At 53.5% G+C, this 23,657-nt stretch overlaps 2 protein-coding genes across 2 annotated transcripts in view; both read right to left on the minus strand.

Moving 5' to 3' along the window:
• TIMP2 (TIMP metallopeptidase inhibitor 2) overlaps positions 1-23,657 on the minus strand; it is a 47,862-nt gene that overhangs the window by 9,973 nt on the left and 14,232 nt on the right. Inside the window, exon 2 of the mRNA XM_068529661.1 lies at positions 1,430-1,530. Coding sequence (XP_068385762.1) covers positions 1,430-1,530 — 101 coding nt within the window. The remainder of the gene's footprint in view (positions 1-1,429; positions 1,531-23,657) is intronic.
• CEP295NL (CEP295 N-terminal like) lies at positions 14,734-16,667 on the minus strand (the record flags this gene model as incomplete). The annotated part of the gene is given in 5 exon segments (XM_068531178.1): positions 14,734-15,725; positions 15,727-16,015; positions 16,017-16,350; positions 16,353-16,412; positions 16,415-16,667. Coding segments are annotated over 5 exon segments (1,740 nt in total), but the record flags the coding sequence as incomplete, so codon positions are not given.

The raw sequence follows: 23,657 nt of genomic DNA on the forward strand, positions 1-23,657 counted from the left end.
TGAGCGGGGGTGGGGGTAATGGAAAGGGGAGCGCACGCATGCGCCAGGACGACACAACAGCGGAGGCTAAACACGGCTGTAGATCACAGACACGCGGGCTCCACGATTCCACACGAACCGCATCAGGACTCTTGCTGTGGCTAAACCGAGATTAATAGCGTTGTTTGGTTTTGGGGGGAAGAGTTTCAACAAGCAAACTCAAATGGAACCTGGTCATCCCAATGTCACGATGCACCGGCTTTGCAAGAGCTACACCCCAACCCATGCCAAGAAAGGTTATAAACGACGTCTGTCACCAAAGGGCTGAAAGTGCTTCCTTGCTGTCAACACCTGCCTTTTCACGACCCCTCAATGAGTGGTGAGAGCAGAGATAACTGTCCTTCCTGCTTCATAAATAGAGATGTAGGCACTGAGACACTGGGTCACCTCTTTAAATGACACAGACACAATGATTAAGCATTTCTTTGACCTTCTGGTAACATTTATGTTCTATTTTTTATTTTTGTAACAAAATTAAATATGGATGGCCACAACTACTAACCAGGTCGAAAAGCTGTCCCTCCAGCTGGAGCCTAGAATCTTCTTCCCTCTTATAGACCAAGTTAGTTATTGTCAACAACAATAACCTTCCATCAGCACTGGTCCTGTCTTCCCAACCTCCCCTCCATGTCCTCCCCTCCCTCCCTCCCTCCCAAATATGGGCTCCTTGCCATATGACCTTGAACACAACCACCATTCTGAAAACCTAACAAATGCCACCGCCCTCTCAGTCTGCAGCCCCCAATGCCTCCCGTCCCTCCCTTCCCCCGGCAAAGCATCTTCTCCGTCACCAGCCAGGCTGCCATGTCCATTTGTTCCTCAACTCCCCTCTCTCAGGAAGCTGTCCCAGCACACCTGTCCACAGGAGTCCTCCTCTCTCCAAATCCCCCCTCCTCTTAGAACATAAAGCTAACCAGGCAAGACTAGAGTCCACCCGCAGTTTGGGGGAATTAGGTCATCTGCTCTCACATTGGTCGTGGGCTCCCAGAGGCAACAGCCAAGTTCCCGCTGCCTCTGAACCCGCCATGGAGAGGTGAAGAGGCACTCACAGAACGTTCCACGGATGCTGTGAACTTGGTAACTTAAGGCTGAGGCTCTGCCACTGATTTATATTCATCAAAATGAAGATAACACATTTCTGAAATAACCTAGCTGATGGGAACATACCATGCCCACACGACTTCTCAGCATTTACAGATTAAGGAAAATCAGATCCACTTGTGGCTTGATGCCCTTGCTCCTAGCTGTCTGCCTCACAGGTGGCTGGACCGAGTTCTAGGGACCCAGTGGTGCACTGAGATGGTGGGACAGCCCCGCCTGGTCCCCGGCCCTGCTCCCAAATCTCCCCCAGCTCTGCCCGATGGAGCAACCCAGGGACAGTCGCCGTTACCTTTATTTGCTTGATCTCGTACTGAATCCGCTTGATGGGGTTGCCGTAGATGTCATTCCCGGAGTCCACCTCCTTCTCGCTGACGGCTTTGGCCCTGATCACTGCAAAACAAAGACAGAGAGGTGAGCAGAGTCCCCGAAAGACTGTCCTGGCTCTAAGGAGGGGGCAAGGGGCAGCAGGGAGGTGGGAGGTGAGGGGCAAGATGATCCCAGCCCTGGGTACAGCATCGAACTCCATCCCGAGGGGGAAGACCAGGAGTGAAGCTAGAGCCCTCGGTCGACAGGGCCCCAGAGCAGAAGCTCTCGTCCCTCACGACAGGGGGCTGCTGGGGCCGTCACTGATTTGAACAACAGCTCGCTGTTGATGTCATGCTTGAGTGCTCTGGGGCTTCTCTTCCTTCTCCCCCATGTGTATGTGTCTGTGGCTGGGGAAGCAGATAAGCACGCTGACTGCTCTGCAATCCTCATCACGCAGTGAAGGATGGTGAGAGTCCCCGCCCCCCATAGCCTACTGGCAATCAGGCTCTCTTGGGCTGAAGGCAGAGGGGGCGTTACCTACCTACGAGGGGCCCCATCATATTTAGGTTGGGGGTCTTCCATCTAAAAGGTCTATCTTGTCAGCCTCCTAATCTGTCCTCAACGTGTCCCTGAGAGATGTCGCAGGGATGATTCTCTGTAATAACACATATTCTATCAGAGGCACAGCAGAGGACGGTTGAACATTTTAACCGTTGAATGGGTGAAGGAGACATTCAGGAGCATCTCTAGCAGACGTGAGGGACAGATGCCGAGGACAAAGTCCGAACAGAAAGAAAGATGATCCTGGAACGTGACACGAGATGAAGGAGAGGGGAAGAGGTCAGGCTGGGAAGGTTCCGGAATGTTCCCTGGGGCCTGAGGCTGCTCGAGGGCCATGCACCCCAGGGCTTCCTACTAGCAATTAAGCCAGGACTCTGCTCCAACCCATAACCTGACGGGGCGCGGATCAGTTCACCCTGTCGCTTGGGCAGAGCCCTCCCTTTTTTCATTTCGAGGCTTATCCGCTGGTGGCACGGCCTGTTTTAATGGCTTTAAAAGCTTTGTCCTCCAAGATTCGGCTGTTCAGGGTCACGCTGGATGAGGGTCACGTGAGTGTGGGTGTGAGCAAAATAAAGAAACAAGGAGCAGATGGGCTCAGAGGAGCCTCCCACCTCCACTCCCCAGTGGGCGGCTGGAATCTCAGAGCCCCCAGGCAGGGCTGTCTTCTCCCGTAGAGCAGGGAGGCCCAGGCACGCGGATCCCCATCTGTGCCCCATCTCCCTGGACCCCTGAAATGCTCTCTGGATCCCAGCCTGGCACCAGAGCCCCACGCCACAGCCCCAGCGCCCCACCCAGGCCCAAACCCATCCTTATTTTTTCTTCTGTCGGCGCTGAGTCATGACTGGCCGAGGCCACAGGTTCCTGTTTCCCAGGCTGAGCCAGGCCCCAACCTACAAAGCCACATCTAGGAAATGCCACCGTAGAACAGAGGGCCTTGCCCTTGGTAGCTGGTCAACCTGATCCCAGCGTCTCCTCCCGACCCCCACCCATCCTCCCTCCCCAGCACGTGTTATGTTTTCTCAGTCACGTCCCGTCCAGTTCAAACATCTTTTTCGGCTGCCCACTGCCCTCATCTAAAACAGAAGACCCTTTGCAACCTGGTGCCAGCCAGGGACTATTTCGGCTGCCGTGGTGGCCTCCCGCTCTTGCTCTCCCACCAGTCCATAATACTCCCTGAATCTGAACCTGCCCAAGGGTGTCCATACCTCTAGACAGGCAAGTTTCTTCTGCCTTGAATGCCATCTCCCTCTCTCTGCCTGGAGAACTTCCATTCATCCTTCAAGACCCAGCTGAAATAGCCCTTCCCCATCTTCCCTCTGGGAAATCCAGTCCTCCCGTAGCACCTGGTATATTCCACATCTCTCATCCACTCTGCTGTAAACATCTGTACCCGTCTGCTCAGGGCCCTGGGAGCTTCTAACAGACAGAAGCTATGTTCTAACCACAGAACAGTTAGGGCTCACTATTTGCTGAGCTGACCCTGAGATACTTGGAGGGCAGCACAGGTTAGGTTTGTCTTGGTCCCTCTTACGACCTGCCTCATCTATACCTTATTGCAGTGCTGCACAAAAAAGTGTTTATGTGAATCAGTAAACATCAGATTAGTCCTGTCGTTAAGTCTGCTCTTCCGCAGCGTCGTCCTCAGCTCGTGATATCAAATGAACCAGGAACATCCAACGGAGATAACAGTTCTAAAAGGAGCAATGCTGCCAGATTTTACTATGGTACACCTAATTCTGCACGCTTTTTGGAACTTTTTGGCACTGCTTTTCAGAGGTCCAGCACCCTGCACAATGCTTACTGCATTATAGGTGTTCAATAAACACACTGCTGGCCATTAGAAAATAAGCAAAAAGTCAAAACTACAATGAGGTACCACTGCACATCAGTCAGAACGGCCATCATTAAAAAGTCTACAAATAACAAATGCTGGAGAGGGTGTGGAGAAAAGGGAACCCCCCTACACTGTTGGTGGGAATGTAAATTGGTGCAGCCACTATGGAAAACAGTATGCAGGTTCCTCAAAAAACTAAAAATAGAGTTGCCGTATGATCGAGCAATCCCACTCCTGGGCATGTATCTGGAGAAAACTATAATTCAAAAAGATACAAGCACCCCTGGGCTTCCCTGGTGGCACAGTGGTTAAGAATCCGCCTGTCAATGCAGGGGGCACGGGTTCGAGCCCTGGTCCGGGAAGATCCCACATGCCGTGGAGCAACTAAACCCATGTGCCACAACTACTGAGCCTGTGCTCTAGAGCCTGAGAGCCACAACTACTGAGTCCGAGTGCCATAACTACTGAAGCCCACGCGCCTAGAGCCTGTGCTCTGCAACAAGAGAAGCCACCCAATGAGAAACCCACGCACCACAATGAAGAGAAGCCCCCACTAGCTGAAACTAGAGAAAAGCCCACGTGCAGCAACAAAGACCCAATGCAGCCAAAAAAAAAAAAAAACGATAAAAGCACCCTTATGTTCATAGTAGCACTATTCACAACAGCCAAGACACGGAAACAATCTGAATGTCCATCGACAGATGAACGGATAAAGAAGATGTGGTACATATATACAATGGAGTACTACTCAGCCATAAAAAAGAATGAAGTGATGCCATTGGCAGCAACATGGATAGACCTAGAGATGATCATACTAAGCGAAGTAAGTCAGAAAGAGAAAGACAAATACCATATGATATCACTTATATGTGGAATCTAAAATATGACACAAATGAACTTATCTACGAAACAGAAACAGACTCACAGACATAGAGAACAGACTTGTGGTTGCCAAGGGGGAGGTGGGGAGGGATTGGGAGGTTGGGATTAACAGATCCAAACTATTATATACAGGATGGATAAACAACAAGGTCCTACTGCAGAGCACAGGGAAGTATATTCCATATCCTGTGATAAATCATAATGGAAAAGAATATGAAAAAGAATATATATATATGTATAACTGAATCACTTTGCTGTACAGCAGAAATTAATAACATTGTAAATCAACTATACTTCAATAAAATTAAAAAAAAAAAAAATAAGCAAAAACTACTCCCAAACAGCCAAGAGTCTCCATTCCATTCCACACATCAAGGTCTATGCATTTTTCTCTTATAAAAGCTCCTAAGGCTCCCAGGCAGTCTGAGTTCTTAATTGAAAGGGGGCAGCAGAGGGGCTCCATCCTGCTGTAGCCCCTCCCTGCTGTGTAGCCTCAGGGAAGTTCCCTGGCCTCCCTGGGACTCAGCTGCTCACATCAGAAACGGAGACACCGCCGCCAGTATCTGTACACCATCAAGGTGTGGGAAGACTAAGAGATGGGGGGCACGTGACGCGGTGCCTGACACACGATGCACGTGTAGCTCAGGACAGAACAAAAACAGCACCTCGGAGAAGAATGGTGCGAATTCTTGCATTCGGGGGGTGAGGGGTAAGGAGAGCTGTGCCACGTTCAGGCCTGGGAAGCCCACTCTGGGCGGTGAGGATCCTGGGTCTGGGTCTGATGCAGCTTCCTGATGCACCTGCTTTGGGGTTACAGACCACACACTTGCCTTTTAAAATTTGTCAGAAAAGAAGGGATTGGTTGAATCCAGGGTCCAGAGTTAAGACTAGAATGTTCACTGGCCCCTGGGCTGCCAGCTGCCTGCAGGGAGGTGGTGGGTGGGGTGGGGAGGATCTCCAACTGGGCTCGTCCACGCAGCACAGGAATTCAGATTCTTCAGGGTCTTTGAATTCTGGGTGGGAATCTCAACGTTTTACAAAATGAAAGAGAATGGGGGGACTTCCCTGGTGGCGCAGTGGTTAAGAATCTACCTGCCAATGCAGGGGACACAGGTTTGATCCCTTGTCTGGGAAGATCCCACATGCTGTGGAGCAACTAAGCCCATGTGCCACAACTACCGAGCCCATGTGCCACAACTACTGAAGCCCGCGCACCTAGAGCCCGTGCTCCGCAACAAGAGAAGCCACCGCAATGGTAAGCCCGTGCACCGCATCGAAGAGCAGCCCCTGCTCACCGTAAATAGAGGAAGCCCGCGCGCAGCAACGAAGACCCAATGCAGCCAAAAATAAATGAATAAACAAATAAACATTAAAAAAAAAAAAAGAGAGAAATGGAAGGAAAGAAAGTGAAGCAAGAGAGAAAAGAAAGCCCAGTTCTATGGAAACCTTCCCCGAAGTGTCAACACCCTCCAACCATGAAAGAGAGATGCTGGGCGCACACCCGTCCGCGTAGGTGCGAGGGACCCACGGCGCTGAGCTGCTCAGGGCAGCAGGTACCACCTGGGCTCAGCACCACTCTGCATGGGGTGGGGTGGGGGGACACAGGCAAAGCATTGGCAGCTGAATTGATCACAGCCAGAGGCTCCCACAGGCAAGTTACAGATAGGAGACCTGAGGGGCCCCACAAGGGAGGGAGGGCAGGCAGGGCAGCAGCACAGTGGACCCCGGCCAACTCGGCTGCGGACATCCCGACCCTCAGCTTTCTGCCCCCAGCATGAGCCAGAGTGGGGACTGTCTTCCAGGCCAAGCTCAGAGTTCCGAGTTGGACTGCCTTTTAAGTATAAATCCGAAAAGCACGGGCCCCCTCCTGTTGCCCAAAGGGCAAAAGGGGTAAGGTGTGGGAAGGTCTTCAGTAACAGTCCCTGCCTTCGAGGAGATCCAACCCAGGCAGGAAGATAGATGATGGATAGGAAAACCAAGAAGCACACTCTTTCCAACTGCCAGTGGCGGACAGAGAAGGAGGCAAGAAGAGCTTTCCAGAAATGTGTTTCCTGCACCTAGTGCAATGGGCATAACCCTGAGCTCCAGACTGGAGGCCACTCCAAGTGAGGGATGGGCCTCTCTGAGTCCCAGGCCATTTAAAGGACAGGGCTGGGGAGAAGCAAAGAGACCCAAAGAATCTGGGAAGAAGTTAAAATGGAGGCACGGACTCATGTTTACCAAACACCTACTGCATGCTGGGCCTGGTGTTTGGCCCTGGGGTGGGGGTCAGCCTAGGTCCTGTCCCCCCCACCCCGTGAGTGAGCAGCTCTGCTCCCCCATCCTGCCCCTGGGGAACGAGAGGCAGCAGTAGGAGGGAGAGTCTTCATGAAGATTCCTGTCCTAACCTCTTTGGACGCAAAAATGATGGCCTCTCCCTGGGCTGCTCAGATTTTTTCTTCTTTCTCTTCTGCCGTTAACACAACATCTGGGTTTGAGATCAAGGGTGATACACTGGCTGATGAATTCACTGCCAGATGTTGGCTACTGGAATGCACAGCCGTGGACTTAATTCAAAGCACAAGCAACCGCAGAGCCCCCGCCCCCACCCCTCGGGCTGTGGACACCACATGATGTCACTTCCCCCCGCTAGGAGCCTGCAAAAACAATCCCTAGTCCACCCAGCCAGATTTGGGATGGAAAAGAACGGGTGGAAAAGAACGGGTGGAAAGTCAAGGTTGCGGACGACGATCTAAAGAACACAGGCTATGTTCAGACTACGAGAGATGACGACAGCCCAGGCAAAACCAACGGAGGCCAGACTGTGCCACTGCCCTGGGGGGAGGGGACGGGGAGGAGGCTGGCAGGAAACCTTGGGTGTCCCCAGCACACCCTGTGGCCAGGGCCGGCCCAGAGGAGCAGCACACTCGACCAGCCCAGGCCGATTCAAGTCTCGCCCACACCCCGCCAACATCTCAGTCCTCACGTGTCTGCAGACCTGATCGGGGAAGCAATGGAGATTAACAACAAGCCAAGGACATAGTCTACGGGGGAGCCGGGCCCTGAAAGAGAACTGCTTGTCAGAAGTTCATTTATTTCACACTGAAATAAACTGAATTATCTTGACTGTCTTACCACGGGCCCAACTTCTCTCCAGAGGAATGCCATATGCTACACGTACGAATGTATCCTGTAGGACCTTTCCCGACGGGGCTACGCTGCTCGGCATGGGCTCCTGACCCCAGAGCACGGTAAGACTGGGGATGTCAGGACTCTGACTTTTACACATTCACGGCCTTGCACCAACACACTCAACACCCCAGAATCCCCAGATCCCAGAGCCTGCCCAGGCAGAGCTTCCGGCTCAGGGAAAAATCACAGGTCTGCCTGCAACAGGTGCGGGAATCTCCAGGATTCGGAAGAACATCCGTCTAAATACAAGGTCAAAACCCTGAATCGTCTGAGCCTTACGTGTATGCGCTGACTCAGGGGGGCGAGGGGGGCTCAGCATCAGCAGAGGCCACCGTCACCTCCCCGCCCGCCTACCGCAGCCTCCAGCTCCGATCTGGAAGGGGCGCCCAGCGAGACAGGCACTAACACGGACCTCGCCGCCCTGCTCACGGCCTCATGGAAAATGCCCAGTGGTCCCTCCGGTGAGGGGCACACGGTCTCAAAGCCACCCGCTGTGCGGGAGAGGTCAGGGGCTTTCGACTGGCCGGCACATTTGCCAAAGACCCTACTGGCCCCAATCAAGAGTGGGTGGGGGCCCCTCTGCTGCTGTGCCTGGAACGCGAGCCCTGGTTTGAGTAGAGGGTCACTTGGTCCTTTTCCTTGTCTCTGGGAAAAACTACACGCCAACCATTTCAGAGGAATTCAGAAAGCAACGATTTTGTCCCAGGCGAGATCCAGCCCCCACTTACTCCAGGTCAGGCTTCGGACCCCCAGCTCTCCAGGTGTGCTCTGCACTGCTGGGGTACTTGGGGAGGGCTGGAGGGTTCCACACTCTTGTCTACACTCTCCAGAGAAGGGGCGCCATGAGGGTAGACATCTACACCCTCAAATCACAGAGCTACCAAAGTCCTCGCTTAATGCCTGCAGCTACATCCCGAGGCTGCCTCTTGGGAAGAGGGTCTCTTGTCCCTTTAGGGTGGACACAGTGACACTGTATGGCTGGTTGACCTGGCGGAGGCCCCTTAACCTTTGAATTTTGATGAACTTGCCCCAAGTCCCAGTGGAGGGTGGACTGGGGTGCCTCCACCCCAGCCACCACTAACCCTTAAGGGTAGAGTCAGAAAATGAGGGGTGCCCCGCTTCCTGTATCTACACCCCAGACACACAGCCTGCTGCTCTGCCCCATGAAAGCTGTAATGAAGTGATCATATTTTTCAGAGCCCTGCTCTGGATTACCGAGGGATCCCTAACTGCTTACAAGTAACTAAACCATCTCAGTGGGCTGTGGGGAGCACGGTAAAGACACTGTGAGCCTTTGCAATGGGCTGCATCTGCTTCTTTGGGGTGGGGGGCAGACCGCACCAGCTACAGGGGCAGGGGGCGGGTGGATGATGATTTAGAAAGAGGGTCGTGTTCACATGGACTGCAGACCGCTTGGACTCCCCAGGTTTCGGGGCCACGCCCCTCCCTACAGAACAGGCATGTGGAAACGGGATGTGGCCGAGCAGCCTGGGAGATGTCACAAGGAATGCATGGCGTCAGTGCTGGCCTGGTGCCCAGAAGGCCGTGGGAGCATCCAGCCCCACCTGCCCCTCTGACCTCAGTGTGCACCCAGCCCTCACCTTTCCAGCTGCCCCATGGTGGACATGGCCTTGGGGGCTCTCCCCAAGCACTCAGCTCTGCCTTCCCTGGCCTCAATGCCAGGTCCTGTTCAGCCAGCGGTGGAGCAGACCTCCTCCAAATTCCCTGCTTTCAGGGAAATGAAGTAATTAAAAACAGCTCTGTGATGCTGCAGGGAACCAAGGCCTTCTTCCATCCCTGTAGCAGCTGTGAGAGACCAGACCCACGCCCAGGTCCCCCAAACCTCCCCAACCCCAGGAGCCAACAGATGTCCACGGCAGGGCTGTGGTGTCCAGTGTGAGGGCAAGACTTGGCCAGCGTGACTCAGGCTAGGGTCAAAAACGCCTGGAATGACAACTGCTCAGAGCAGATGTGTTTTTTCAGGAGTTGAGGGTGGGGCAGGGAGAGTGACGGGTGCAGGACAGACAACAGGAGACAGCAGTACAGCCCCAGCCCTGGTCCACGATGCCCATGAGCCCGGTACCTGGGGATCTGCCAGGCCTGCCCAGTGCTGTTCAAGATTCTAGTACATACACGTGAGCCGTTGTCCACTGGATGCCCCGTCTCCATGGAGACCAGCTTTCCCATCTCCATTTCCTGTCCCTTTGCTTTGGCTCCCCTTGGGAGCAGGAGGGAAACATCTCTAAAAGCGCCCTGGTGATGCAGAGAGAAGCTGCAGCACTCACTGCCCAGCTTCCAAGCTGCTCTCCCGACCCCCCAGGACCCAGATAGGACCCCTGACTCAAGCCCCGCCACTTTTCCTCCCTTTTCCCTGTGGGCCCAGCAGGATCTCATGCCAGAGGCCTTGGTCACGGTCTCCGAAGCCTTGGGCTCGGGCCCTCCGAAGCCTTGGGCTCGGGCCCTTCCCATTCACGTGCTGCTGAATCATTTGAAAAAAATGCATCCCCGCTCCTGGGAGGATTTGCTGAGAACAGTGCGGCTTTGTGGAGGGAACTGCTGCTCTGCACTTTCTCCGCCAAGACCCCGAGAAGGAGCCAAGCTCAGTCCTGCAAGCCCAAGCCTGGAGCCCGGAGCGGGGGCAGGAGCAGGACCAGGCGGGGCAGGGGGCGGGGGGGGCGGGTGGCGGTGCAGGGAGAGATGCTGAGAGGATCCCTCCCCACCCACAGGCTTAGGAAGGGGCTGGACGGACAGCTAAGAAGTGAGGGGCGGCAGACAAGGGTCCTGTCCTCACGTTGCTGCTGGTGGGCCGTGACCTCGGGCAGGTCTCCCCTTCCAGGCTGCCTCATTTTGGGGACTGAACACTCGAGTGCCGGGCCTGTGGCTCAGGCGCCCGTCCGCATGGACAGAGCAGCAGCAGTGGCCCTGGCGTGGGACGTTGAGGCATGTGGTCTGTGGGCCGACTCCAATGCACGGCATTTCCCAGGAGCCAGGAGCAGCGATGGAAAGGCTGGAATCCCAGAGCCACCCTCCCAGCTGCCAGTGTGGAGGGAAGCTGGGTGCGCAGGCTGGGTGGTTCATGCCCCCTCTCGTCGGCTAGTCCTCGTTAGCTTAGCAAGTAAGAGCCCAGGTGGCAGCCCAGCTGCCCCTTGGAGCGGGTGGTGTGGGGTGTGCAGTCCACCCAGCCTCCCGTCTCCAGCCAGGACGAGGGTGGGCTGCGCTCCGCCATCAGCTCTCCATCACGTCTCCATCACGTGGAGGCAAGAAGCTGCCCGCATCTCATGGCCTGAAAGAGGGTCCCCTGCCCTCCACCCCAACTTGAAAAACCTATTTTCCCATTATTTTACATTTCTGAGATTCTGGATGTTCTCATACACACTACAACCTCGCACCTGGCTGGGCAGGGGAGGGGACAGGCATAAGGACCCTCAGAGCAGCACACATGGAACGCGGGGTCACATCCAAGCCGAGGGTGCCCACCGGCCCCTCCAGGGCTGGAGCAGTCACATTGTCGACGGAGAACTTCTGTCCCTGCTTCCGAAGTGTCCTGGTTCTTGTCGGTCACTGCTGGCCCGCACCTGCCTGTGGACAGCGGACCTCGCAGCAGGCACCACCGGCGCCGTCTTCCGCCTGTGGCTCCCTTGGGCAAAACGGAGGGCCTGTCCACCAGCAGGCCGGCCACGGAGGCCTTCCCTAGCGGCTGCCGTCTGGGGAGGACTCACTGGCTGGGCTGCAAGGAAGTGACCTGACAACACAGAGTGAAACAGGAACACGGTAGCTGCCCCCGAAAGTGGGAGGAGGAATCACAAAACCAGGGGAAAGTTCTAGAAGATGCAGTTTCAGAGAGGAAGAGCCCATGAGGGAGGGAGGGAGGATGCGTGGGGAAGGCCACTGGGGGAGGACCCTTTAGGAGAAGCCACCGTGTCGGGGTCCCCACTGCCCCCTGGCAGTACTGGGCAGAACCCTTCCAGGTGGCGCTGTCCCAGGGCCCTGGGCACCAGAGTCCAGTCATGTCAAAGTGACCGACAGGGAGTGAAGGCAGTGTCTTCTGGGATCCCAGCCCACCCCCTGGATACCACTGAGAGATGGAAGTTACTGGTGACATCTCCATCGGGAATCACTGGAGGGTCAGCTCTTTTTGCGGGCGGGCAGGCGGGGATAGTCCTGGAGGGCTGTTTCATTACCCACGTCACTGACCTGGGGAAGGGGGTACCCTGGCCCGCCCCCCTTCAGCCTTCTGCAGGACAGGTGGGAAAGGGCAGGGTGTCTCATCCAGCTGCCAGGGGACAGTGTGGGAGTGACCGTCCAGGCAGAGTTGAGTCACCCTCCGCCATGTCTCGCTGCCCATCCCCCGCACCTACTTTTAGCTCAAGTGTGGCCAAGAAGGAACAATTCCTCACCTAGAACACACGGGCCACAAACATGACCTTTGAAAGTGGAAACAAAAATAAGGCACTTAAAGGCAGGCTTGCCCCTTCATTAGACTGCGGCTTCCAGCCCGAGTCACGAGGATCTCATTACTCAGTGTTTGGGTCCCATCGTGGCCCCGGCTTTAAACCCAGTGATCCCACGGCACCCCCTCCACCCTCAGACCGAGGTGATCCCATAGCGACAGATGGGAGTTCCAGCTGAGCACCCACTAAAGGCCAGCGCCCCTCCCCGCAGGGAATCCTCATTTGGCCTGGGAGTGACAAAGCTCTCTTGGCCCCAGGACTTTTTTCTTATTCACGTTGGGCTCAGACCAAATTGTTGAGCAGCTCTGCAGCCCTGACCCATGGTATTCCGGAAGCAGGTGAGAGAAACAGGGCTGGGATGAAACATTTTCTCCACCTGAAATGGAAAAGCCACAGACAACGGAGACTCACGTGGTGGAGACGTGAGATGGTGGAAGGTTCCTCGCTCAAGCTATTGATTTTAAAACAAAACTGAAAAACACACAAACAAACAAAACACACCTTGTGGGATGCCATTAGTGCTCCATGCAAATGGTCGCATTCAGGGGTTGTGGGCTGGATGCTCAGAGACACATATCCGGTCAGTCACCCCACCTCCCTGAGTATCCCTCTATCACCATCTGTCATTGTGGTCACTTGTTACCTATATCCTCCACTAGAACATGTCCTGTGTGTGTGTTGTTCAGTGTTCAGCCCCAGTTAAGTGGGGCAGTGTCTGTCACTCAGTACTTGCAAAGGAAAAACAGTATAATATCAGGTTTATATAACATTTAAATATAATAACATTTTCCAGGGACAAAAAAAAAAAAAAAGGTGAAAATGGGAAGAAAAGGAGGGATGGGACCTTTCCCACACCTACATCCCAGCTGTGGTGTTCAAACATTCCCAAAGCACTTTTTGATGCCAGGCCTTCTGATCCAAATGCATCAGGGATGCAGTTCACTTTTTGGGAACTGGCACAAAACAGAAGCAGCTATGGAAAGAAGGCTCAGAGGGTCACATGCTATGACGCTGTGGCAAAAATGACACCTACGTGTGACACGAATGAACTAACTACGCTGGGTCCAAAAACGCTTCCGAAAGACCACACATGATATAATATCCTTTTTATAGGGTTCAAGTAGGAGTAAAACTAAACACTACAGGTTGCGTTCGGGTTGTAGTGAAGTGCAGGGACAACTCCCAAGGTCAGCGGGTGTACGATACAGCTAAGGAGGAACAGCGTAGAGAAGAGGGAAGTAGCACACAGATAAAGCTGGTTTTCAGCAAATATTCCAGATCTTGGGTTTGGGTGGTGGGCTCACAGTTGTTCATTATATTGTCTATATGTGGACGGGCTGGGGTCGCGGCAGACCCTGCCTTCACTCTGTTGGTCACTTTGACATGGCTGGGCTATGATGCCAAACATACGTAAGATAAAAAAGGCCATTGGTGGCCCAATGATGCCAACATATCATGAATGAAGAGGATTTATCCCACCCAGTGCATCTGAGGTCCTTGGGAGGGAGGGCACCTCTCCTTCATATGCTAAGTCCAGGGGTCAGTTAGCTCTGGCCCAAGGGCCAAAGCCTGCCTACCACCTATTTTTGTAAATAAAGTCTTATGGGAACCCGGTCACACCCATTCATTTATGTGTTGTCTGTGGCTGCGTTCCAGCTGCAAAGGCAGGCGTAGAGTAGTTGCCAGAGACCGTATAGCCAGCAAAGCCTGAAATGTTTACTATCGGCTCTTTGCAGAAAAGGTTTGTCCACCCCCATTCCAACCGCTAAGTATGCAACAGGCAGATAAAACCCCACCCAGTGTAGGGTCTCCACGACTGCCAAGGCTTTTGGGTCAGAGGTAAAGCTGGAGGGTAGGGAACCTACCAGACACCCTAGTTCCCCCACCACTGCCAGCCCCAGAAGGAGTCTATAGGGCTGAGTTGCTGGGAACCACTTCCCCTTTCTTTCTCTCTTTCCTCTTTCTTCCTCTTGCTTCCACCCCCTTCTTTCCCTCCCTCTCCCCCTCCTTTCTCCCTCCCTCCTACTTTCTAATATTAAAGTTATAAGAATGTTACTGATGTCCTATTAAATGATGTTGGTTTGAAAGACTAAAAGATTTTTGTTAAATCTCTCCATTAACGTCTCAGCCACTGGCTAAGCAACAAATGATGTATCTTTTGAAACTGTGCCCGTCTGACCTTGGATGCCCCTCAAAGTCCACTGTTTATTTCGCCAAAACATCTAAAGCACTTAAATGTACCTGGTGTTTCCACCTGTGCTGTGGCACGTGAAAACAGCCTCAGCTCCGGGACACACCTCCGTGCTACGATGGCCAGACCCTCCTAGCGCGCCCCACACGTTCGTGCTAAGGAGTCTTCCTGAACTGGACTTCGTTTTAAAGGCAAGATTGGCAATAAGTACGATTCCTGCAGAGGAATTCGCTCCAAAGGATGGAAGGATGACTGATGGCCCATTTTAAAGAGGCTACGGGTTTCTGAGCAGATGACACAAATACAATCGCACAGACTTGGGTGCCAGTTCTGGCAGAACGCTCAGTTACCAGTGATGTATTTACCAGGGGTGGGACTCTCGTTTTTAACATATTTTCTGAAACTCTCACAAGCATTTCCTGGTTTCTTCAAGAAACTGCTTGTGCAACTTGTTTTGCTCTAGAATTTGCTGTTGAAGGTCACGGATCATCTGACCGTGCCTGTCATCATCGACGATGCTGGCCGAGGGGGAAGTGGGGCTGCGGTCATACCCTCCTTTCTTCTCCTGGTCTGGAGGGGAGTCAGGCTTCCGACGAGCCAGAGAAGCTGGCCTCTGTGCCCTCCTCCCATCTTCCAGCTCCGTCTGGAGGTCGGCCTCCAAGCTCATCTTGGGGTGTCTGATTTGCTTGAGTGAGCCCAGCTGCTTTGGTCTTCTCTGCTCCTCCTGCATTTTCTGCTTCTGCCTTGATGCCGTCAAGCCACCTCTGTCTGCCTGTTCTCGCGGGTGAAGCTGAAGGGAGCCCTGCGCCAGCGCGTCCGGCCGGGGCGGCTCCCGTCTGGATTCGGGGCTGCACGAGAGCAGGTTCTCTTCATCGACAGATGTCCCTGCCTCGGGAGACCACGGTTTACTGTCATCCTTAACCACGCACTTGGCCATCCTATGGGATTTCTGGTTCTTGAGCTTGCTTAGTAACTTTTTCAAGCTGGTTCTGGACGGCGTCAGGCGGGCGTCCACCCCCGCTGGACTCGTGGGCTCCCCGGCGGGCACCATGTCCATCTCTGCATCTCTTCCATTCCTCTTTCTCTGGCTCTCCCTTCTCCATGCCTGCGTCTCCTCAAAGCCCTGTTCTTCACTGGGGCTCTGATCCATCCCGGGCTTGAGATCCAGGTGCAAGTTCAGGTGTTTTTTTCAGCTTCCGGTTGGTATCGAACAACCCTTCAGAGGCAAACTCCAGCTCTCCCTGCCACGTGCTCTTGTCACAGAGCTTTGCCAGTGGTCAGGCCCCCCTTCTGCAGGTCGAGCCGACTGGCCACAGCTGTTCCAGGTTGTCGGCTTTGCCCTCGGGGCTCTGATCCAAACAGTGGTTTTTTGGGCCTTGAAGACAAGCCGTTCGCTTCCCCAGCTGCCTCCTGCTGTCCTGGGCTGTTTCTGTCTCCCGTTCCTCCAGGCATTTGATCTCCCCTACAGCAGCCAAGAGCTTTCCCAAGTTCTGTCCCTCTTCTCAGCCCAGGGTCAACGGGACGGTGGCCCCCGCCGGTCTTCGTTGAAGGCGCGTGTTTTCCTTCACTCCTCTCTGCTGGGCTCAGCAGGCGAGGACTCAGGCCCGTGGTTCTGGAGGCTCCCTGCCTCTCCTGGGTCACCGCTATTCTCCGGGACGTGGTGCACCAGGGCTGCCGTCGGACCAGCTCTTCCCTGTGTCCCTTCTCTTGCCGCACGGCCATTGTGTGCTTCCCCTCGGCCCTGGGCGACCTGGCGGCCCCTCGCTGGGTCGAGCCCTCTGAGTCAGGTTCATGGTCCTCAGCCAGTCAGCCCGCCACCGCCTCCTCCGCAACAGATGTGCTGAGTACAGCCTCTCCAGGCCTCGGACTCGCTGGTCTGGGCCTTCTGCTGCTCTGCCTTCAGCTCTTCAGCCAAGCACCGGGGCAGCCAGCTCTTCCACCGCCGGAGGTCCTGTCTTCTCCGCAGGGGCAGGTCTCCTTTCTCTCGGACGTGTAGCAATTTGTGCTTCTGCCTCAAAAGCAAGGCTTCGTCGTCGGGACCGGGGCTCCGCCGAGGGGCTCTCTCCGCGTTTCCTATCGTGTCGGGGGCCTTTGCAGACACGGCTTCAGAGAGAAGGCGGTGTGAACCAAGAGTGGAGGTTCAAGGGCACCAGGGCCGAGGAGCCACAGGCGCTACGGCCGTTTCACGGCAAGCCCACAGGGCAGGAAGATGCACAGCGCTGCCCGGAGCGTTCCGAGGACAATGAGGCCCTGGAGCCAAGGCACACGGGGCTCTGAGTGCAGGACAGGCTGGGGGACGTGTCCCTCCGGATCACTCTCCTGACACCCGCCCACGAGGGCCTGTTCTCCGGCTCCCGATCTCTGTCTCACACGCCTGTAATGAGACCCGGCAGGGCAGCTGTTCTCAGTGGGGTGTGGTTCTGCTTCCCAGGGGGACATGTGGCCATGTCTGGAGACAGTTTTGGTTGTCACAACTGGAAGGAGGGGGGGTGCTGCAAAACGTCCTGAGATGCACAGGACGGCCCCACGACAAACAGGGACCAGGCTCCAAACGTCAACAGTGCCGGGGTTAAGACCCCACCTTAGGAGACAAGTTAGGGTTCAGGTGGGGGTGATGCAAATGTCTGGCCCTCTGGAGGGAGCTACTTACAAATGAAAGGAGGAAGCGGTGAAGGAGGAGGAGCCTGCCAGGAAAGGGGTGTGTGTGTGTGTGTGTGTGTGTGTGTGTGTGTGTGTGTGTAGGGGGAGGTGTGTGTGGGTGAGTGTGCTGACGTGCAGGTTTGTACTAGAATTCAGTGCAAACCAGAAAGGAGGTTAAGCTAGTGGTATTTCTTTTTTCACATCTCTTTGCCATCAGTCAGAGACACGTGCTCCACCAGGCCTTCCTAAAGAAGGTGCATTCACCCCAAAAAAGAGTATCACTTGCAGCTGATGTCAAAAACGGCCAGATTTGTGGGCTATGGGAGCTGCTTCCTAGGCACTGCAGTCTATACGGAGCGCCCCTCAACTGTGTGGGTATCCCTTCCCTTTTTTTATTTTAGGATGTGCGGAGCCAGGGTGAGCAATTTTAGCCAAAATTAATGCTGGTCATCAGAAACACCACTGCATCAACGGAACAACTAATGTTAACTGCGTGGGCTGCCCTCCGCTTATCTTTTTTACAGTAACCGTTGAGGTAAGGAGTTATTAGCACCGCTAGTTCACGGGTGGGGAAACTGGGGCAGGGAGCAATTAAGAAACTTGACCCAAATCACACAGCTGGCAGATGGCAGCTGCCCCTCGGGTAGACCATCTTGTCTTTGACCAATGGTCACATAGCCGCTGGCTCTTGGTAACTATGATGGTGCAGTTATACATGTGGAAATGCGGTTAACATCATATTCTACCAGTCTGCCAACCACCATGATGAGCAAGAGGAGAGAGAAAGAGAAAGCTGGGGCATTAAACACAATGGTTGAGATTTTCAACAAAAGTGCCACAGCAATTCAATGGGGGAAAGAGTCATTTTTTTGTTCGTTTTCAACAAATGTTCCTGGGACAGTTGGATATCCACATGCAAAAAAGATTAATTTACACCGTTATCTCATCATAGACAAAATTATATACCATATACAGAAATTAAAGTGATCATAGACCTTAAGGTAAGGTCTAAAGCTATAGACGCTTGGAAGGAAACAGAACTGTATCTTCATGACTTCAGGTTAGGCAAAGATTCTTAGATACAACACCAAAAGCACAAGCAATACAAGAAATTGATAAGTGTGGCACCATCAGTATTAAAAACCTCTGCACTTCAAAAGACATCGTTAATAAGTGAAAACATAAGGACTGGAAGGAAATACCTGCAAACCACATATCCAACAAAAGACTTGAATCAGTTTGTATAAACAGCTCTTACAATAAGAAGAAGACAAACAATCCAACTTAAAAATGGGCAGGGACTTCCCTGGTGGCGCAGTGGTTAAGAATCCGCCTGCCAATGCAGGGGACACCGGTTCGAGCCCTGGTCCGGGAAGATCTCACATGCTGCGGAGCAACAAAGCCCGTGTGCCACAACTACTGAGCCCTCATGCCGCATTTACTGAAGCCCATGCGCCTAGAGCCCGTGCTCCACAGCATGAGAAGCCACCGCAATGAGAAGCCCACGCACCACAATGAAGAGTAGCCCCCGCTCAACAGAATCTAGAAAATGCCCACGCACAGCAACGAAGACCCAATGCAGCCAAAAATAAATAAATAAATAAATAAATTTATAAAAATAGGCAAAAGGTTGAAATAAACACATCACCAAAGAAGATTTATGTATGGCTAATAAAGCCCATAAAAAGATGTTCAACACCAACACTCATCAGGGAAATGCAAAATGAAGATACTACTTCATACCCACTAGGATGGCTACAATGAAAAAGACAGGCAATGACAAGACTTGGTGAGGATGTGGGGACATCGGAACCCTCACATGCTGCCGGTGGGGATGCGAAAAGGTGCAGCCGCTCTGGAAAACTGTTTGGAAGTTTTATAAGATGGTAAATGTAGATTTACCATGTGACCCAGCAACTGTACTCCTAAGTATACGCCCAGGAGAAATGAAAGCATCTCCCCACACCAAGAAATAGAAGTGCAGAAACTGAGTAACTGTCCCAGCTCACAGGGAGGAGCTGGGTTTGAATCTGGGTCCCAAATGTCAGAGATTGAGCTTTTCCCACCCCTGGGAATGGCCACAGGGTGTCCAAACAGGTGAGGAGAGGGAGAGAGCTGTGAATGTCTCTTCATCTGTAGAGAATGGGGAAAACTGCACCCCGAGATCCAAGGTCTATTTTTGGGCCTGGAGCCACTGGTTCACGCCCCATGTTAACTGTTGACAATGAGCAAACCCTGCACGAGCCTCTCCCACTCTGGAGGGCCCCCACCCACTCGGTCACCCGTTATACCCTGAGCCAGGCCCGCTGGGGAAAACCACCTGGTCAGGCGCCTCAATACTGCCCAGGTGGTTTTCCTGGAGACACGCAAATGGATGAAAACCTGAAACATCTGGATGGTGATCTTAGGGATAAAGCCCAGAAATTAGAGTCAGCTCCCTCGTTCAGGAACTGAAAACCCTGTACCAACCGGCAGATGCACCCTTGCCCTCTGCCCATGTCCCCAGCTGCCCCATGCCCTCACCTCCAAGCCCTTCCTTGCTCACTGACTTGGGACCAGAGTGTTCTGAGTGTCCGGGTTCTCTCGGGCCGTCTGATCTTGCTTCCCGAAGCGGGACGGGCTGGCCTGTGCTGGCTGCCTTCAACCCCTCGGGAAGCCGCAGCCCTGTCCTTACAGAAGCTCCACTCAGAGCGGCAGATGGGAAGGACACTGGGCCCATTCTCCTCTCACCCTCTGCGTCCCCGGTGCGTGGAGCCAGCCCGCGGCGGTCACCTCGGTAGCAGCTCAGATGACTTTTCAGCCGAGGCAGACCCCCTCCCAGGCCCCCAGGAAGGGCCAGGCCCACAGCAGCCCTCCTGCCTTCTGATCCCTCAGTGGAGACTCCAGGGTACCCCAGGCCGATGAGGAAGAAAGGTGACCACGAAGGCGGCTGTGTGGTGCCCAAACCAGGGGCTCCAATGCCAGGTGGACCGGACTCCAGTCGAAGGGTCTCACCTGAGCCTCCTAACCAGGCTCCCTGCCACCACCCCCGTTCCACCCCACCCGACTCCTCCTCCCCAGCACTATGGCTACAGCCACTGTTCTAACTCGGCCACCTGTGTCACCTGAGCATCTGCAACGGGCCCTGTGCTGTGGGCACCAGCAAGTCTCCAAGCACAGCCAGAGGCCACCTGCCTCACGGGTTGCCTGAGCTGCTAGTTAAGACGCAGATTTTGGGGCCCCGCCCCAGACCGATCCCACCTCTGCCTCAGTGGGGAGGGGCCCAGAAATGCGCTCAGTTAACCATCTCACCAAAGTCGGTCAGGCAGTCCCTGGCCTACAGGCTTGGGAACATTCCAGCAGCTCAGGATCTGGCCCCCTTTCCCCAGCCGGGCATCCCAAATGCCCCTGACCCAGGTCCAACACCTTCACTGTGCTCGTGCCCGTCCTTCTTCCTCAAACAGAACCCCCCTCATCCTACCCACCCACCTCTCCCCAGCCCTGTTCTGGTTCTTCCTCCCTGACAAGGCAGCCCCTGATTTCCGCAGCAACAGGAAAATGTTCCTGTTTTTCTCCGGGGTCCACAGATTCAACGCCCCGGGGACACGGTTTAGCACATTTTCTTTGAAACATTTAAAAATAGGTATAAAAGGGCTCCCAATTAGCTGGCATGGCCAGAGAGAACATTTCCATATAAGTAAAGCTTACTCTTTTGTGTGTAAAGTTAAACATTTCTCCGTCTCCTGAGAGTACACAGAATAGATATAATTTGACCTTCTTAGAACTCTGGATTATCTTTAGGACTATAATACAGAGAATCCCTCAAGGGCTTTTAAGATATATAGGACCCCCACCAAAAAAACCATGTGTATATATATATATGACAGAGTTCCTCTAAACTAAATGACCCCAGAATATAATTTGGAGTTTTTAAGTGGACTTCTTATAGCTTCCTCCGTAGTTTTAACTTTCTGGCTGTGTGTCTGACAGCACCCTATCCCCCTTTTCTCATACGGCTTCTAAACTGCTATGGACTGGGACCCACACAAAGCAGTGTCTTAAAAGTGTGTCTAGGGCTTCCCTGGTGGCGCAGTGGTTGAGAATCTGCCTGCCAATGCAGGGGACACGGGTTCGAGCCCTGGTCTGGGAAGATCCCACATACCGCAGAGCAACTAGGCCTGTGAGCCACAACTACTGAGCCTGCGCATCTGGAGCCTGCGCATCTGGAGCCTGTGCTCCGCAACAAGAGAGGCCGCGACAGTGAGAGGCCCGCACACCGCGATGAAGAGTGGACCCCGCTCGCCGCAACTAGAGAAAGCCCTCGCACAGAAACGAAGACCCAACACACCCATAAATAAATAAACAAACAAATAAATAAATAAATAAATTTATTTTAAAAAAAGTGTGTCTAAAGCAAGAAGAGTAGAGGCTGGGGCCCTGGTGGGCTTTCCATGAGTCAAGTACATGAGCGTCTGAATCCATGGCCATCAGCTCTGGATGCGATGTCCCCGGCACTCAATCACCCACAGGGAGATGGAAAACCAGCCGTGCTGCTGGAATGCAAGCCTTCAGCTCAGATTTTTCACAGGCTTGAACACCTGGTCAAATCTAACAAGGCCAAGCATACTGGGAAAACATCTACAACCCACACGTGGGTCCCCACATCCGACCCTGCAAGTGCCAAGTGGGAGAATGTAGCTCCGAAGGAGCAAAGCTGGAGACGAGAGGGTCTGAGCCGGCTGTGAGCTCAGAGTCGGCAGAGACCGTGGTCACCAAAAGAGCCAATGTGATCGTTACCTGTGTTGCTAGAAACACCTAAAACAAGCAGGGTAACAGTCCAGCCCAGCGCAGGTCAGACCTCACTCACCCTGTTCCCCCCCCACAGGACGCGTGAAGATCAAACGGGATGGCCTGCAAGTTTTAAAATCAAAATATAACTATCGAAATTTTTAGGGGGACTTCCCTGATGGTCCAGTGGTTAAGACTCCACGCTTCCAATCCCTGGTCGGGGAACTAAGATCCCACATGCCACGCGGTGCGGCAAAAAAAAAAAAGAAAGAAAAGAAATTATTAGGAATTCACCTAATGAGAAATACACACTAAATGAGAACTACACTTTTACTAAATAAGGAGAAAATTTGAGTAAGGGAGAGGTATGTCTTCCCAGATATGGTTCAGAAAGGCAGGGAGTGGTTAAGGATGGGAAGAAGGGCCTCAGAGTTCAGGAGGAGAATGAAGAAACAAACAAAAACAGGTCATAGGAAGGAAAGTCCTAAGGAACCAAGAATGTTTGGTGGGAGGCTTGCAGGTGGTAGAAAAGTCTAGAACAGTGTACTCTGGTGGTTCAGAGTATTGACTGTGTGACCTAGCACAGGTTTCTTAACTCTGGGTGCCTCAGTCTCTGTTCATCTGTAAAACGGGGATAATAACAGCAACACCCATCATCTACACAGATGCTAGCACTCATCACCATCAGAAACACCCACACGCTTGGCAAGCTGCTTGGGGAAGAAGGTGGTACTTACTGTGTGTGTCTCCAGATGCCTGGACCAGACCACCAAGAACACATTACAGGGAGGCAGAAATTGGCCCGGGTGGAAAGAAGCACTTTCTACAGGGCTGTCTTGAAATCACTGGGCTGACTTGGTAGGTAGTGAGACACCCATCACTGGAGGCATCCAAGCCAAGCCCAGATAAAACAAACATCAGAAACATTTTAAACTCCATTTCTCTGAGTCCTAGCCGCTAGAAATACACTTTGTGACACCCAGTGTGCTGCCGAGAGCTTCCACTTTTGCTCACTTCCTGACTCTCCCTCAGTTAAGTTCCAGAGTAGTGGTCCATAAAGCCGGCTGGGTGTTAGACCAGCTGCATCAGAATCACCTGGTGGAGAGGTGAGCATGGTAGACTGTGAGTCCTGGCCAGGCCCTACCGCAGGTTTTTCCACCCGAATCCTGGGGTGGGGTTTGCGAATCTGTATGTTTAACCATCTCCCTGATGCACACTCAGGATAAGGACAGTTCTAGAAGGCTGAGATGGCTGGGCAGCCAGCCTCTAGGAGAACAAGCCCTTGTCATCCTGTCTCCGTCACCTCCCCGACCAGCTTCATTAAGACAGACATGAGGCACAGGCTCTTCCAAACTCACAGGAGACACCAGGCTAGCTGGGGGGCTGCTTACGGCTGATCCAACTGGCGCCTTACTAAATGTCTCTTGATGATGTCAACTGCTTTCCCTCCAACCTTACTACTGCAGCTACCCCGCCTAGGTCAGGGGTCCCCAGTGCCAACAACTGTTGTTGTATGATGATCTCCCCCCTCAAACCACCACATTCACCCCCAACCCCATCCCACCAGCTTCCACTGCCCATCCTCCCCGATCCAACTGTATATGCAGAGCCCTGTGGTGCAAGGACTTTCAAATTAGCCTTTTGGACATGTGGCCTGGACACCCTTATTGGCCCACTTCCCAAGGCGCCCTCACCAAACCACTGGGCACAGTAA

The sequence above is a fragment of the Eschrichtius robustus genome, chromosome 20 (genome assembly GCF_028021215.1).
Source record: "Eschrichtius robustus isolate mEscRob2 chromosome 20, mEscRob2.pri, whole genome shotgun sequence".
In the NCBI taxonomy this organism is placed as follows: Eukaryota; Metazoa; Chordata; class Mammalia; order Artiodactyla; family Eschrichtiidae; genus Eschrichtius; species Eschrichtius robustus.